The 16,211-nt window shown below is 41.9% G+C and overlaps 1 protein-coding gene across 6 annotated transcripts in view; it reads right to left on the bottom strand.

Moving 5' to 3' along the window:
* Positions 1-16,211, bottom strand: part of pias1b (protein inhibitor of activated STAT, 1b) — a 170,851-nt gene that overhangs the window by 57,385 nt on the left and 97,255 nt on the right. For all 6 annotated transcript variants that reach the window (XM_038814871.1, XM_038814869.1, XM_038814873.1 and 3 more), the window contains one exon: positions 12,173-12,623. In XM_038814871.1, coding sequence (XP_038670799.1) covers positions 12,173-12,623 — 451 coding nt within the window. The remainder of the gene's footprint in view (positions 1-12,172; positions 12,624-16,211) is intronic.

Genomic DNA, 16,211 nt, shown 5'->3' with positions numbered 1-16,211 from the left:
AAGATGTGCAGGTTAGGTGGGTTGGCCATGATAAATTGCCCTTGGTGTCCAAAAAGGTTAGATGGAGTTGCTGGGTTGTGGGGATAGGGTGGAGGCCTGGGCTTACGTCAGGTGCTCTTTCCAAGGGCTGGTGCAGACTTGATGGGCCAAATGGCCTTCTACTATAAATTCTATGATCTATTAACCATCGATGTTAGATTGCCCAAATACATATTCAGTCAATAAAGCTAATATAAAGTTAATGCCATCCCCACCATCACACATTTGGCATTATGATTCAGGGATATAAAACAACATACTCAAGATAGAAAGTAAAGACAATCAAAACTAATTTCCAATACTGTCCCTTTCTACTCAAGAAAATTATGCCTTTACAGCAATTTCTGTGCCAGGTGTATTTTTTTGTGGTTAAAATAGAGACAGAGGGCAGCACGTCGGTGTAGTGGTTAGCATTGCTGCCTCACGGCGCCGAGGTCCCAGATTCGATCCCGGCCCTGGATCACTGTCCATGTAGAGTTTGCATATTCTCCACATGTTTGCATGGGCTTTGTCCCCACAACTCAAAAGATGTCGGGCAGCACGGTAGCACAAGTGGATAGCACTGTGGCTTCACAGCGCCAGGGTCCCAGGTTCAATTCCCCGCTGGGTCACTGCGGAGTCTGCACGTTCTCCCCATGTCCGAGTGGGTTTCCTCCAGGTCCTCCGGTTTCCTCCCACAGTCCAAAGGCGTGCAGGTTAGGTGGATGGGCTATGATAAATTGCCCTTAGTGACCAAAAAAGTTAGGAGGGGTTATTGGGTTACAGGGATAGGGTGGAAGTGAGGGCTTAAATGGGTCAGTGCAGACTCGATGGGCCGAATGGCCTTCCTCTGCACTGTGTTCTATGTAGGTCTATGTATGTGAAGGGTAGATGGATTGGCCATGCTAAATTGTCCCCTAATTGGAAAAAATGAATTGGGTACTCTAAATTTATTTTTAAAAAACAGAGACACAGGAAAAGACCATCAGGTTTTTCATCCACCTCAATGATCTATCTTCAATCTTAGTTCTCTGCAGAAATATATTAAATTGTGAAACAATTTTTTCATCATTTCAAAGGAGTTCCTGGTAATGTATTTTACAATTCTGTTTATCCTTGGTGTAAAAATAATTCCATCTGACTTAATTCCATACTTTTTAACCTTTGACATAACCTCAACTTAATCTAAGCAACTGTCCGAGGAGAAATCACTCCCACCCATGATACTTAAAATAACCCGGTAACAGTGTCAACGAACATGCTGGACTTTGTCTCTCCTCATCTGAAGAAACCAAGACCACACCAGTTATCTCAACCCCTGATCCATATTGGTCCCAAGTCAAACAAACAGTCATGCCAAGAATTGTGGATCTATCAATGCACTCCTCATACAAGCATCAATCAAACTATACAATCACTCTATAAATATATTGTCAGCACGTTTGAGAATTCAAGTAAAATCATTTGTACTCTCCACATTGATGAGCAGATAGCTAGCAAGAGGGGATTTTCTTTTTTTTTAAACTTAGAGTATCCAATTATTTGATTCCAATTAAGGGGCAATTTAACGTGGCCAATCCACCTAACCTGCACATCTTTGGGTTGTGGGGGTGAAATCCACGCAGACATGGAGAGAATGTGCAAACTCCACACAGACAGTGACCTGGGGCTGGGATCGAACCTGTGTCCTCAGCGCCGTAGGCAGCAGTGCTAACCACCCGGCCACCGTGCCACCCAAGAGGGGAATTTCTTAAGAAAAATTAGCACAACTTCAACATTGTATCTCATTTATAAAATTTCTTACGAAAGCAAGAGCACCTAAATTGAGTTTGTGGTCTTTTTCAAAAGAAATTTAGGGCAAAGTACCAAGTGTTTCCGTTACAGGGTGGAGCACACTGTAACTAAACCGTTTCCAAGACACTAGTAAATCTTTAAAACCATAGTGGAGACAAACTTATTACCGTCCATCTTAGACAAGTTACATGTATCAAAATACATTTCTGCTGGGAAACCATCTGTAGGTCATAAATGAGGAGGATTAAATAACAGGTTCTGTGAACAGATTTAGCATCAGTATAAAACATCAAATGTGAATGAACAATTTGATTTCCCCCATTTAACTCTTTACATCTCCTCCCTCTCCCTTCCCCCCCAGCTTTTCTGAAGACACTGAAATTGCATTACATCTCCATAGAGACCAGCAGCCCTCTGGCTCCTCATTCTCTCTCACACACACACCAGCCAGTGTCCACTTACCCTATCCCCATTATGTCAGCATCTTTGGAAAAGATTAGCAAGGGAGGGGAGGAAGGTCTTCCTGCAAGTATTAAAGTGACTTCTTCAAGTGGTATCTTTTCCAGTAAACATGCTGGCAGGATTCCATGCAGAAACATGGAGACAGGGTTTCAAGTTACTACTGATAGCAACACACTTTGTAATCTACCCATCCACTATAAATAACTCAGGTCTTTAGTATCTTAACTCTTAAGCCCCATCGCTATCAGGAGTGCCATGTTCCCAGGGACCAAAGTCCTTGAAGTTCACTTGTGACTATCTGTACAATTGTGACTTCCGTACTCTCTCAAAATGCGACTACAAATTAATAAAACACAACAAGGAGGCGTTTAGCTACACTCAGGAACGGAGGCAAGTGCCTCGATAGATTATAAAAATAAAAATTTCAAAAACATACAAACTACCTGTAATGGGAAAAACACTTTCAACTCAAAATGCAAGTGCCTGCTGTCCAAAGAAAATACAAAGTACACAATTGGCACGGCCCAGATTACAAGTGCTGCACTACAGGACAATTAGTTTGATACAAGATTTTCTAACTGCAGTCAGAACGTTCCAATTGGTTTGGTCTGATGCAAATGTTTATGTAGGTCAAAAAAATATAAACACATCAACCACCCTAGTTTCTAGTCCATTTTAAAGTACCATCAACATTACAGTTCAACATAGATAGCACCCTCAAGACAAGGGAGCAGAATTCCTAAATTACAGTGGAAAGTAACAAATGACTAAATGAAGCAACTTGATTAACATGCACTCCTCCATAGCCAGAGGTAGCAATGTTAAACAACACTGCTGATCGTGAAATGCAGAAAACAAGGCAGAATCAATGTGAAAAACCATGAACTTGAATTCTCAGCAAGCTGGTTTGGGAAGAGGATTTGTGGCTGGGCAGGAAGCAGAAATGAAGTATAGAAGTGGGGAAAATGTATCAAAAAATGCCAACATTTGGTTGCATATTTTCTAAATTTACAGCGAATTAAACATGAGTGATGATCATGACTCCATTAATTGCACATATGTGAAAAATAATGTACAATAATCATCCAGGTATCCTGATAAATGCACAGAGGGACACAGCATGATTTTGCAATGGTGTATTGTTGGGCAATTAAAAAGACAGAATAGCCAATAACTGAGTAGCATACAAGGTGGAGGGTAGAGTGAAATGTACAAGGCATTAATGGCCCATGATAAATTTCAACCCATGAAAGCTCGGAACATATTGAAGCTTATTGGAACTTTACACAATAACTGAATGGGAGTGACCAGCAGTTGGCGAGGACAATATCTCAGTGGCCCTAGTTGTGATAGTTGAATGATCTATTGATTAGATCCACTGACTTTCCAACTTCCCAGTTTACACCGACTTTTCACATTTTGGCATTCCACAAGGCTACAGATTTTTTTTAAAAAATTTTTTTATTTTTTTTTTAAATAGCAGCTTTTTTCATAAAACACAACAGTAGCAGGAACAGGCCATTTGGCCAGTCAGGCTTGCTCACTCCACAGTTTAATAATATCAATGTAGAACTGCTACATTAACTCCATGTACCTTCACTCTCACTTTATTCACTTAGCATTCAAAAATGTATCGACCGTTGTCTAGTATCCTTAGGGTAGTGTATTCCAAAGATTCAAAACCCTCCGAAAAAATTTCTCTTCACTTTAGTCTTAAACGGATGACTTAATTATATATTTTTAAAATTCAATTTTTACGGGATGTGGGCTTCGCTGGCTAGGTCAGCATTTGTTGCCAATCTCAAATTGCCCCCGAGAAGGTGGTGGTGAGCTGCCTTCTGGACCCTCTGCAGTCCATGTGGTGTCGGTACTCTCCTGTACTATTAGGGAGGGAGATCCAGGATTTCGACCCAGCAACAGTGAAGGAGCCGCAATGTATTTCCAAGTGAGGATGTGAGTGACTTGGCGGGGAAGCTCCAGGTGGTGCTGTTCCCATATGACTGCTGCCCTTGTCCTTCTAGATCGTAGTGGTCATGGGTTTGGAATGTGCTGCCTAAGGAACCTTGGTGAGTTCCTGCAGTAAATCTGGTAAATGGTATACACTGCTGCTACTGTGAGTCAGTGGTGGAAGGAGTAAATTGAATGTTTGTGTGTAAGGGGTGCCAGTCAAGCACACCGATTTGTCCTGGATGGTCTCAAGCTTCTGGAGTGTTGTTGGAGCTGCACTCATCCAGGCAAGTGGAGAGTATTCCATCACACTCCTGACTTGTGTCTTGTAGATGGTGGACAGGCTTTTGGGGGGGGGGGGGGGGGGGGCGCGTCAGGAGGAGAGTTACTCGCCACAGGATTCCTAGCCTCTCATCTGCTCTTGTAGCCACTGTTTTTATATGGCGAGTCCAGTTCAGTTCTGGTCAATGGTAACCCCATGCGGGAGGATTCAGCGATGGCAACACCATTGCATGTCATAGGGCAATGGTTTGATTCTCTTATTGGAGATTGTCATTGCCTGGCACTTGTGTGGCCCAAGCCCAGATTAGTGGGCAATAGTGGCTTGGGGCAGACTCGATGCGCTGCATGGCCTCCTTCTGCACTGTATGTTCTATGTTCAGATCTTGCTGCAGTGTCCAAGTCATTGTGAATGGTGCTGAACATTGTGCAACCATCAGCAAACATCCCCACATCTGACCTTATGTTAGCAAGAAGGACATTGATGAAGCAGATGATGGTTGGGCCTCGGACAGTAGCCTGAGTAAATGCTGCAGTAATGTCTCAGCACTGAGATGATTGATCTCCAAACAATACAACCATCTTCCTTTGTACTAGGTATGACTCCAAACAGTGCACAGTGTCCCCCCTGATCCCCATTGACTCCATATTTTCTAAGGCTCCTTTATGCCACACTCGATCAAATGGTGCCTTGATGTCAAAGGCAGTCCATCTCTTGAGTTCAGATCTTTTGTTTACGCTTGAACAAAGGTCAGGAGCGGCATGACCCTGCTGGAACCCAAACTGAGCGCCAGTGAGGTCATTGCTAGGTAACTGCCACTTGATTGCGCTGCTGATGACCCCTTCCGTCGTTCACTGAAGATTAAGAGTAGACTGATAGGGTGGTAATTGGCCCAGTTGGATTTGTCCTGCCTTTGTGCCCTGCCACCCTCCCTGCTTCTTCCTCCAAGTGGTGTTCAACATGGAGGAGTACTAATTCATCAGCTGACAGCAGATGGTACATGGTAATCAGCAGGAGGTTTCCTTACCCATGTTTGACCCTAAGCCATGAGGCTTCATGAGGTCCAAAGTAAATTTTGAGGACTCCCAAGGAAACTCTATCCCGACCATTTACCACTGTGCCTCTACCTCTTCAGGGTCTGTCCTGACAGTGGGACAGGACATACCCAGGAATGGTGATGGGTGTGTCTGGGATGTTATCTGGAAGGTATGATTCCGTAAGTATGACTATGTCAGGCTGTTGCTGGGCTAGTTTGCGAGAAAGTTCACACAATTTTGGCACAATCCCCTAGATGATATGGAGGACTTTGCAGGGTCAAAGGCTGGGTTTGTTGTTGTTATCAGTGCCTAGGCCGATGCTCGGTGGTTCCTCCGGTTTCGTTCCTTATTCTTGATTTTATCGCAGTTTTTATATGACTGAGTAAGTTGCTAGGTCAGGAGGGCATTTAAGGGTCAACCAAAGTGTTGAGGATCCGGAATCACATGTAGACCAGACCAGGTAAGGTCAGCAGATTCCCTTCCCTAAAGGACACTAGTGAACCAGCTGGATTTTTTAAAGCGACAATCGACTGATTTTTTTTTTTACATTAACACTGCAATGAAGTTACTGTAAAATCCCCTAGTCGACACACTCTGGCGCCTGATCGGGTACACTGAGGGAGAATTCAGAGTGTCCAACTCTAACAGCACATACATAGATACATAGAAGATAGGAGCAGGAGGAGACCTTTTGTCCTTCGAGCCTGCTCCTCCATTCATCACCTTCATGGCTGATCATCCAACTCAATAGCCTAATCCTGTTTTCTCCCCATAGCCTTTGATCCCATTCAACCCAAGTGCGATATCTAGCCGGCTCATTTTAGCATCAACTACTTCCTGTGGTAATGAATTTCACTGGCTCATCACTTTTTGGGTGAAGAAATTTCTCCTCATCTCTATCCAAAATGGTTTACCCTGAATCCTCAGACTGTGATCCCTGGTTCTGGACACACCCACCATCGGGAACATCTTCCCTGCATCTACCCGGTCTAGTCCTGTTAGAATTAAGTCTCTATGAGATCCCCCCTCATTCTTCTGAACTCCAGCGAGAACAATCCCAACCTAGTCAATCTCTCCTCATATGACAGTCACGCAATCCCTGGAATCAGTCTGGAAACCCTTCACTGCACTCCCTCGAGAACAAGAACATCCTTCCTCAGAAAAGGAGAACAAAACTGCACACAATACTCCAAGTGTGGCCTCACCAAGGCCCTGTATAATTACAGCAACACGTCACTACTCCTGTACTCGAAACCTCTCGCAATCAAGGCCAACATATCATTAGCCTTCTTTACCGCCTGCTGTACCTGCATGCTTACCTTCAGTGACACCCAGGTCCCGTTGCACACTCCCCTCTCCCAATTTACAACCATTCAGGTAGTAATCCGCCTTCCTTTTTTTGCTTCCAAAGTGGATAACGTCACACTTATCCAAATTATACTGCTTCTGTCATTGATTTGCCCACTCGCCCAACCAGTCCAGATCATTCTGTAGGATCCCTGCATCCTCGTCACAGTTCACCCTCCCACCCAATTTGGTATCATCTGCAAACTTTGTGATGTTACATTTTGTTCCCTCATCCAAATCATTAATATATATTGTGAATAGCTGGGGTCCCAGCACCAATTCCTGTGGCACCCCACTAGTTACTGCCTGCCAATTTGAAAAGGGCCCATTATTTCCTACTCTTTGTTTCCTCTCTGCCAACCAGTTTTCTATCTACCTAAATACACTTCCCCCAATACCATACGCTTTAATTTTGCACAATAATCTCTTATGTGGGACTTTGTCAAACGCTTTCTGAAAGTCCAAGTATACCACATCGGCTGGCTCCCCCTTGTCAACTGTACTGGTTACTTCTTCAAAGAATGCCAACAGATTTGTCAATCATGATTTTCCCTTCATAAATCCATGCTGACTCTGACTGATCCTGCCACTGCTTTCTCAATGTTCCGCTATAAAGTCCTTGATAATGGATTTCCCCACTACCGATGTTAGGCTTACTGGTCTATAATTTCCCGCTTTCTCTCTACCTCCCATTTTGACTATCGGAGTGACGTGAGCTACCCTCTAATCTGCAGGGACTGTTCCAGAGTCTATAGAATCCCGGACGATGACCACCAATGCATCCATTATTTCCAGCGCCACCTCATTAAACACTCTGGGCTGCAGATTATCAAGCCCTGGGGATTTATCCACATTCAATCCCAACAATTTTCCCAGCACCATTTCTCTACTAATATTGATCTCCTGCAGTTTTTCCCCTCTCATTAAATCTTCCATTCTCCTACATTTCTGGTATCTGATTTGTGCCCTCTTTTGTGAAGACAGAACCGTATTCAATTGCTCAGCCATTACTTTGTCCCTTATTATGCATTCCCCTGTTTGTCAGTGGGGGGCCTACGTTTCTCTTTACCAATCTTCTCTTCACCTATCTCGAGAAAATCTTAGTGTCAGTCTTTATGTTCCCTGCAAGCTTAATTTCATACTGTATTTTCCCCTTCTTAATCAATCCCTACTTCCTTCTTTGCTGAATTCTAAAGTGCTCCCAATCATCAGACCTATTATTCTTCTTGGCCAATCTGTATGCTTTTCCTTGGATCAGATACTGTTTCTAATTTCCTTTGTAAGGCATGAATTGACCCTCTTACCCATTTTGTTTTTGTGCCAGACAGGAATGAACAGTTGCTGCAGTTCCCCCATCTTTCGGGATTTGTGGGAGGAAACAGCAGCACCTGGAGGGAACCCACACTGACCCGGGGAGAACATGCAGACTTTGTACAGACAGTGACCCAAGCCAGGAATCGAACCTGGGACCCTGGCACTGTGATGCAATAGTGCTAACCACTGTGTTATCCCTGGGGGGGTTGCTTAGCCAAAAGCTGATGGAAGGATCCCCATGAAATCTTGTATCCTGACAAATAGCTGAAATATTAGGGAGAAGATAAATACATTTTGGGCACCAGTGATATACCTCTAGGTCCCAGGAAAAGTGAATGGACCTTAAGATACAGAAACTCTTGTGGGAAATAGAAAGTAGTACTGGGTTTATAGCATAGCTTTTCATAAGCTATGGAGAGCTATGTTATAAACCCAGGTGGTAGTGCCCTGCTTTTAAAAAAAAAAATTTGTGTACAATAATGCTTATTTTTGTTTAAAAACGTGAAATCTTGCTGCGTAGCTCTGTTAGTTAATGGCTAGTTGCTATAGTTGAGTTTGAAAAGGGATTAGTCGAGGGCTCTAGTAGGAACATATACAGGCATACATGGTACATCAATGGAAGTACCCGTTTTATGATACAGCCAAAATGGGGTCGCAAGTACAGTTTGGGTTGAAATAGGACATTGAGAGGGTGAACAGTCCAACATAGCCTGAGCAAGTGACATAGTGACCAACAAGGTGGAAAGAACATGAAATTTGTTGCAGTTTTCCCTGCAAACAATCAGAGGAAGGGTTGAAACAGTAAAGGAAACATGAAAGGGCCAGAAACTAGATTAGAGAGGTATTTAAAATGGATTTGTGGGAAAGAGTACACGTTCAATGACTTGAAAATGCACCAGGGAATTATTATCTCCCACTCTTTTGTTTAATTCAAAGGCACAATGCCTGGGCATGATCCGTTTGCCTAGAGGACACATACGTGCATATGAATATGCAAGTGAGCCACACAGAGCCCAATTAATCATTTTAAATTGGCTAGTGTAATACACAGCACACTCAGGATTGTCCAGCAAGTGCTGCCCGTTTGTCGAAGATGCACCTTTCTGAACATGTCCAGCATTGTCCCTTTTTTGAATTAAACAAATATGCGGGGTCAATAGTTTCCTGGTACATTCTCCAGGACAACGACTCAACCAGAGTCCACTTGCCAACCAATCCTTTCTCGTGCAGTATAAATTGTTGTTCACTTTGAAATTGGACATGTGTCTGCCCTGACGAATGAGACAAAAACCTTTGATAGCATGTTTCGCCAGTAATAATGGAAAATATCTCAATGGGGTAAAGCGCGAAAGGGATAGGTGGAAACTAGATTAGAGAGATATTCAAAATGGATTTGTGGCAAAGAGCATATGTTCAATGAGTACATATTTTCCATCATTGCTAGGTGGAAAGGTACATATATGCAAATCACTAAAAGTTGCAATACAGCCATAATGAAAGCATGTAAGTACTAGAGTTTATAGAAAGATACAATGAAAAGTAAAGATATATTTTTTTAAATGCATTAAGCCTTGGTTAAACTACATTTGAGTGTTCTAATGAACACATTACCAAAAATTATATAGGCACTACAGAAGGTGAGAAAATAAATTTACAAGGATATCAGAAATGCAAAATAATACCCATCAAGGGCAGCACAGTCCCACAGTCACGACATCGAGGTCCCAGGTTCGATCCCGGATCTGGGTCACTGTCCATGTGGAGTTTGCACATTCTCCCCGTGTTTGCGTGGGTTTCGCCCCCACAGCCCAAAAGATGTGGATCGAACATGCTAAATTGTCCCTTAATTGGAAAAAATTAATTGGGTACTCTAAATTTATATTTAAAAAATACCCCTCAGAAAAGGATGAACTGGCTGAGTCTCTCTCTTATGAGAAGCTGCGCTGCGAACTAATTTAACAGATATTTAAAATTATAAAGGTTTCGATAAAAGTATATACAACACCCATTTGAGAAAAGCCAAACCTAACTAGAGGTCATCAATCTGGTGAGAAACCAAGAAATTAAAATAGGGAATTTGGAAGAAACTTATTTACCTAGAAAGTGAATAGTGGAGGTGAATAGTAAGGATGCATTTTAAGCTGGAATAAGCATGACGGAAAAGGGAATAGAGGGTTACGCTGATTGACAGATGAAGAATGATGGGATAAGGCTCGAGTTGAGAATGAATGTCAGCATGGACTGATTGGGCCAGATGGCCAGTTTCTGTGCTGTATACTCTTATGTGAAATGAAAAATGAAATGAAAATCGCTTATTGTCACAAGTAGGCTTCAAATGAAGTTACTGTAAAAAGCCCCTAGTCGCCTCATTCCTGCGCCTGTCCGGGGAGGCTGGTACGGGAATTCTGTCGTAATTCTGATTCTATGTAATTCTGTGTAATTCTATGTAATTCTGTCGACAGATTCATTAAGGTAACAGTGCCCCCAAAGCACTCATTTTCATCAGGTGGAATACAGTTAAAAAAGCATGAACTATGCAAACCAGCTGAGCACTGGTTAAGAGCATAAATATTAACTTAAGTAATTAGCAGGACCCTCACTTCGTCTTTGAGGTACAAACTAATAGAATTGAATATAAACCCATTGTGGTGCGCTGGCTTTGAACAGGTAAATATATTTCAATGCATACTATCAATACTTCTGACAGGCACTAATCGAGTATTTTCTATTTTGGACATACCCAGGAAACGAACAGGAAAAATATGCTTTAAGTAGCAAATTAAAACCAGCCGAGTGCAAATCATAAACAAAAGTTCTTGATGACCATAGGGTGTTCAACACATGCTTTCAGGTAGATGCTCGATCGTCAGAAATAGGAGTGAAAACTAGATATGGAACCTGGTAGAGTAAAGGACTTTGTGTGGCTACTAAATGTTAGGATAGCCAGAGGCCAATAAGTTAATCAGTTTGGATTGGATAAGCCACTTAATATAGCTTTATAAAAAAACACTACCGCACACCTACCCAGAAGCAGGTTTATGTAAACACCACTAATTTTCCAAGTTTGACAAAGTACTGCATTAGCAACTTGCATAATGCACCAAATTGTGAAAGGGAAATATTGCACAGCTGCAATGGCATTGAAAAGCTATTCATAAAATATGGAGACGTCAACTCGCCAACTGAAGGTCAGATGAGATCTGGGAATAAATAATAAACTAACATTAGTTCCTGAAATTTCGGATGTTTGCAACTGTTGAATCCCTTTGAGCTGAAGGACAAACTGATGAGCTTGGATTGAGAGGGGTGCAGGGATGAGGGCGTAAAATGATCGCGATAAGCTTACTGTGTCTGATTGCCTGATGTATTGCAAATCCTTCTCCTTTATCTACCCACCCAAAAAAATATGGACAAAAGCCATAGCTTCAGATACTGTCCCGCAAAACACTGTTCCATTCTTTCTACAAGGTCAGTGCACTCTTCAAAATACAATGCAAAGAGAGTCCAAAGAAAAAAGTAGTTGCAGACTGATCTCCCATGTTCCAAAAGCAGGTCACACTTCTTCCTCAAGCAGCAAGATGAATTCAATTCAAAAATATAATTAGCATGAGAGAAATTAATAAAATAGGTCTCAAAATTGGTCACTGTTCTTAGGTGAACATACAAGTGTAGATGTAGAATTAAATGTCATTTCATTTAATACAGTTTATGTTGCATTGTGGTGACCAAGTAAAAACAGGAAAGGCTGATGACCCGTCACTCATATCTTAAAATAATTGAACATTCATGATTAAGAAAGTTCATTTCAACTGTTCGTAAAATAAGTCATAATAGATATAACCGCAATTTAAGTCAATTTTAAAAATACTTTCAAATAAGATAAAATTGGTTTACTAAATTGGGTTTCTTTTTTCAGCTCAAGTGCTACATCAATGGCAACAGAACAAGACTATCTTGGGTGTTTGTTTCTTACCGAGACTAGTTGGTTTGATCAGTTCATCAAGAATGTCATAAAAGGGCAGTTTCTGCAGTTTTACATCCGGGTGGACAGGATGGAGCGACGATGTTAGGTGTGGCAGGTCTAGTTCATGTTTAGGTCCCAACAGAGAAACAGCAAGAAGTGGAGATGTGGTTGCGTGCCCATCATAGGAGAGCTGTGGGATAGCAGCTGGCGACAGTGGCGTAGTCATGGAAGTTGAAGTTGTATGGACAGAAGAAAGGGTCAGGTCAGCAGGGGTCACAATCTTCTGTGGGAATCTCCGCCTATATAGTTCCTTAATTTTCATCTGAACAGCTGGGCTGCAGCCAGCTTTCAACAAATGCAGTGCCTTTGTCAGGAGTTCGTGTTTACGACCGTGTTTGTTCCGTCCAGCATAGCCCAATAACACTTGGAGCTCCGACACTCTAAGGCTCATAACCATTTGCTTTAAAGAAGGGATGGGGAGAAAAGGAGAGAAAGAAAATCATTAATCGGAAAATGGTGTCTTATGATGGATTATTGCAACGTTTTTAAATCCATGGGCTTTGTACCACAAAAATGTTACGCCTCATGCATTCCATTATAAATCACAACCTGTTCAAATTGGGACCCTGTCCAAGCAAGTGGTGATGAATTTACCAGCTTTCAAAATACTAAAACAGACCTAACCTGGAAACAGCAAACAACCTCACTTAGGTAATTTGCTTTTAATTGAATTCAAAAAAGTTTACTCTTTCTTGATTTTAGTATATCAAATTCACTTCATAAGACACTTACAGATGTAATGAAGGTTGTTGACTAATCTGAACTCGCTTTTCCAGAACAACCCATCACTTCATTTGGCTTGCATTAACACAATCTGATAGTCTCTTTGCTCCAATTCAAATACTAATATTGGGATCTTGCTTATTTATAATTGGATGACAATGTAGAAATTGCTCAACTACATGACCAAATTTTACAAGTCTACCAGATTAGCCTGCTATAGGATACAGTTTTGGATGTGCAATTCACCATATTTTTCTCCTAAGATCTGGAAAATAATAGGTTATACAGTAGAGTAAGATTCAAGTATTTACTACTTTTGCAAACTATTCCCTTTCTGAAAACTTTTTTTTTAAAACTGTGCTTTGTTACTGTAACAAAGTGTGCCCTTGCAGGTTTCCAGGTGTGCCGTATCTAAACATATCGTGCACAAGCGGCCATATAATTGAAGATATGAAATACCAAATGGAACTGTTAGGGCTGTCACAACACTAATTCTGGTATTTATTTTCACAGGCAAAGTGACATGCAACAGGAAGGCACAGTACAATGGTGAACTACTTAAGATAAATAATAAGTCAGCAGCATCTATATGTTCAGCAGATCTGCAACCATCACAGATCATGGGGAAAAACTTTCATGCTAACAGAATTGTACGTGGCTTGCGACAATCAGTTACGGAAAACGCAAAACAAAATTTTACTCAACACTGCCATTTGTCTCCTGTGTTGCTAATAACCAGCTACAAACTCCATTATGGATTGTGTGCATTGATTTTGGTTGTCAAAACAAATTCAATTTTCTGAATGATGTTTAGCACTTTACAGTATTCAGATTAAAGATATGCATAAAAATATGGATTTCCTCATTACTGTAAAACTATAATGTACAATAATTGGTCATAGATCACAAAGGACCATTGGCCAATTAGTTACATACAGCTTGTGGGACACTATTCTGGAAACGTGTGACAAGGAGGCACGGCAGGCTTCCATGAACTACCACAGCCGAAACGGGGATTGAACCCACACTGTTGGTCTCATTCTGCACCATATGCTAGCCATCTAGTCAAATGAGCTAACTAAATCCCATGATAATGTATACATGCATGTTAAAAACATGGCACCATTTTTGGCCAGATTATCCACTGTTGTTGCTTTCTTGAAATCCATAAACAATTTATCGTCGTTCCTAATTGTCAAGATTTTGCACCAACTGACAGTCTAGATGGATTTTGGGTGAGGCAGGCATTCACCAAGTTTGCATTTCTGCTGCACCAACTTGTGCAAACATTCATAAATCCCAAGGTAAACCTGTCAAGACTCAAAGTTATAATGAATAATGTTTGATTTTGGAAAATCTGCAATCCCTAGTTGCGGGCCAGAATGCCGGTGTGTGTTACTAGGGAAACTGATGTTGCGACAACATGATGTGTCTTGCTGTGACACCACTGATGCAACAAAACAATGATTATTTTTAAACATTTCTGTCTACGTCAGTCTCTGCAGAAAGATAGTGACACAGCATGCAGCAAATTTGAACACAGTTACAGCTTAGAGACAGAAAGGCCATGAGGGAGCGCAGCCCATCTCAGCCATGGCACAAGAGAGGCACTCGTTCCGGTTTCAATGATTTACTGAAGGTCAAAAGGTCTAAAGATACTATTACCTTTTCAGTTAGCAATTGAGTTAACACCTACATTTTCCATATAAATTATAACACAGCTTCTGCATCAAGATCCTGGCAGTTAACTGAAAAAGGAACGCCAAAGCCACAACTCTGGTTCATGGCCAGGTTTTCAGTTTCCTCCAGATATAAATGGACAATACAAAAGTCATTTGCTTAACTGTACTGAGAAGAGTGGAAAAGTAAGTATTTATCCTCCCCTCCCAGACAAGCTTCCCAAGTATAGTCAATTACTTCTAAACACAAATTTTTGTTGCAGAATTCAGTCATCCGTTCCTCCAAAGGTGTCAGCTGTGGTTCATCGCGGGGTCAGAAAGTTCTAGGTTCAAGTACCACTTCAATTTAAGGACTAAAACCTAGTCTGATCATTCCATTGCACAGAGGGCGTTGCACGGTTGGAGGTGCCCCCTTTCATATTACAAAAGACCACGCTCTGTCTGCACTCTCTCTCAGATGGATGTAAAGATTCCCTTGGCATATTTCAAAGAAAAAAGCAAGGAGGTTCTCATCAATGTTTTAGCCAATAGTTATCCCTTACTCTGTTTTTTATTTAGGAACGTCATTATCACATTGCTGTTTGTCGACTTTGCTGCGTCTCCCATTTCCTACATGACAATTGTTATTAACTGCCCTTCAAATGTACACGGTTGGTTGTGAAGCGTTTCACAATGTCCTGAAGTTGCCATTAAGCCAAACTGGTCCATGGTGGTTTTAATGCTCCACAACACTCCATTCCTCCGACCCTGCTTTAACCCCATCAACATCTTTCTATTCCGTTCACCCTCGTGTTGTCCAGCTCAGGCATGGTCAAACTCGGGGGCGTGACCCGCAGGTGGGTCGCTGAGCCGTCCGTCACGGCGCTCCTGATCACGCAAATCTGCGCGCAACAGCCGCTGCAGCGGGCTGTTAATAACACCGGCTGCAAGCGGCCTTCAAAATGGCCGTGAACATGTTTTAAAAATGCACCCGCACTGCACATGCGTGCCAGATCATCGGAGCGCATGCGTAAAACTATGCTCATGTGCGCCGATGATCGGGCATGCATGCGCAGTGCGGCCGGTTTTTTTTTAACCGGTCGGAGCCTTTTGTTTTACAAGTTCGGGAGGGTTTATTCATTTATTTTCTTCTTTTAATTTTTATTTTTTCATTTATTTTATTCATTTTATTTTTATTATTTTTTACAAGTTCAGAGGGGGTTTTATTTGTTTAAAATTTTACAGGAAAAAAATGCAGGTGGAGACCCCATACTTTCCGACACCGGAAGGCTTCACCTTCATCCTACAGGTTCCATTGGAGGAGCGTGTATAAGGGCCAAAGGAACCCAAAACCATTTCCTCCATTTTTGTCAGCAGCAAACAAGGCAAGAGAAAATGGTGGGCCGCGCCGGTCAGTCGGCGTTGGTCGCGCTGGTCGGCCGGCGTGGGTCGCGAAGGTTGGCCAGTTGGTAAAAATGGGTCCCCAGAAAGAAAGTTTGAAGAACACTGGTCTAGCTTCTCCTTAAATGCATTATTGCCATTTTGTTTGTGTGTATGGTCACAGCTGGAACCCTGCATTTCTCAATTATAATTTTAAATTCTATTCC

Source organism: Scyliorhinus canicula, chromosome 12 (assembly GCF_902713615.1).
Source record: "Scyliorhinus canicula chromosome 12, sScyCan1.1, whole genome shotgun sequence".
NCBI lineage: Eukaryota > Metazoa > Chordata > Chondrichthyes > Carcharhiniformes > Scyliorhinidae > Scyliorhinus > Scyliorhinus canicula.
Note: the sequence above shows the minus strand (reverse complement) of the source record. Positions and strands in the feature narration are given on the sequence as shown.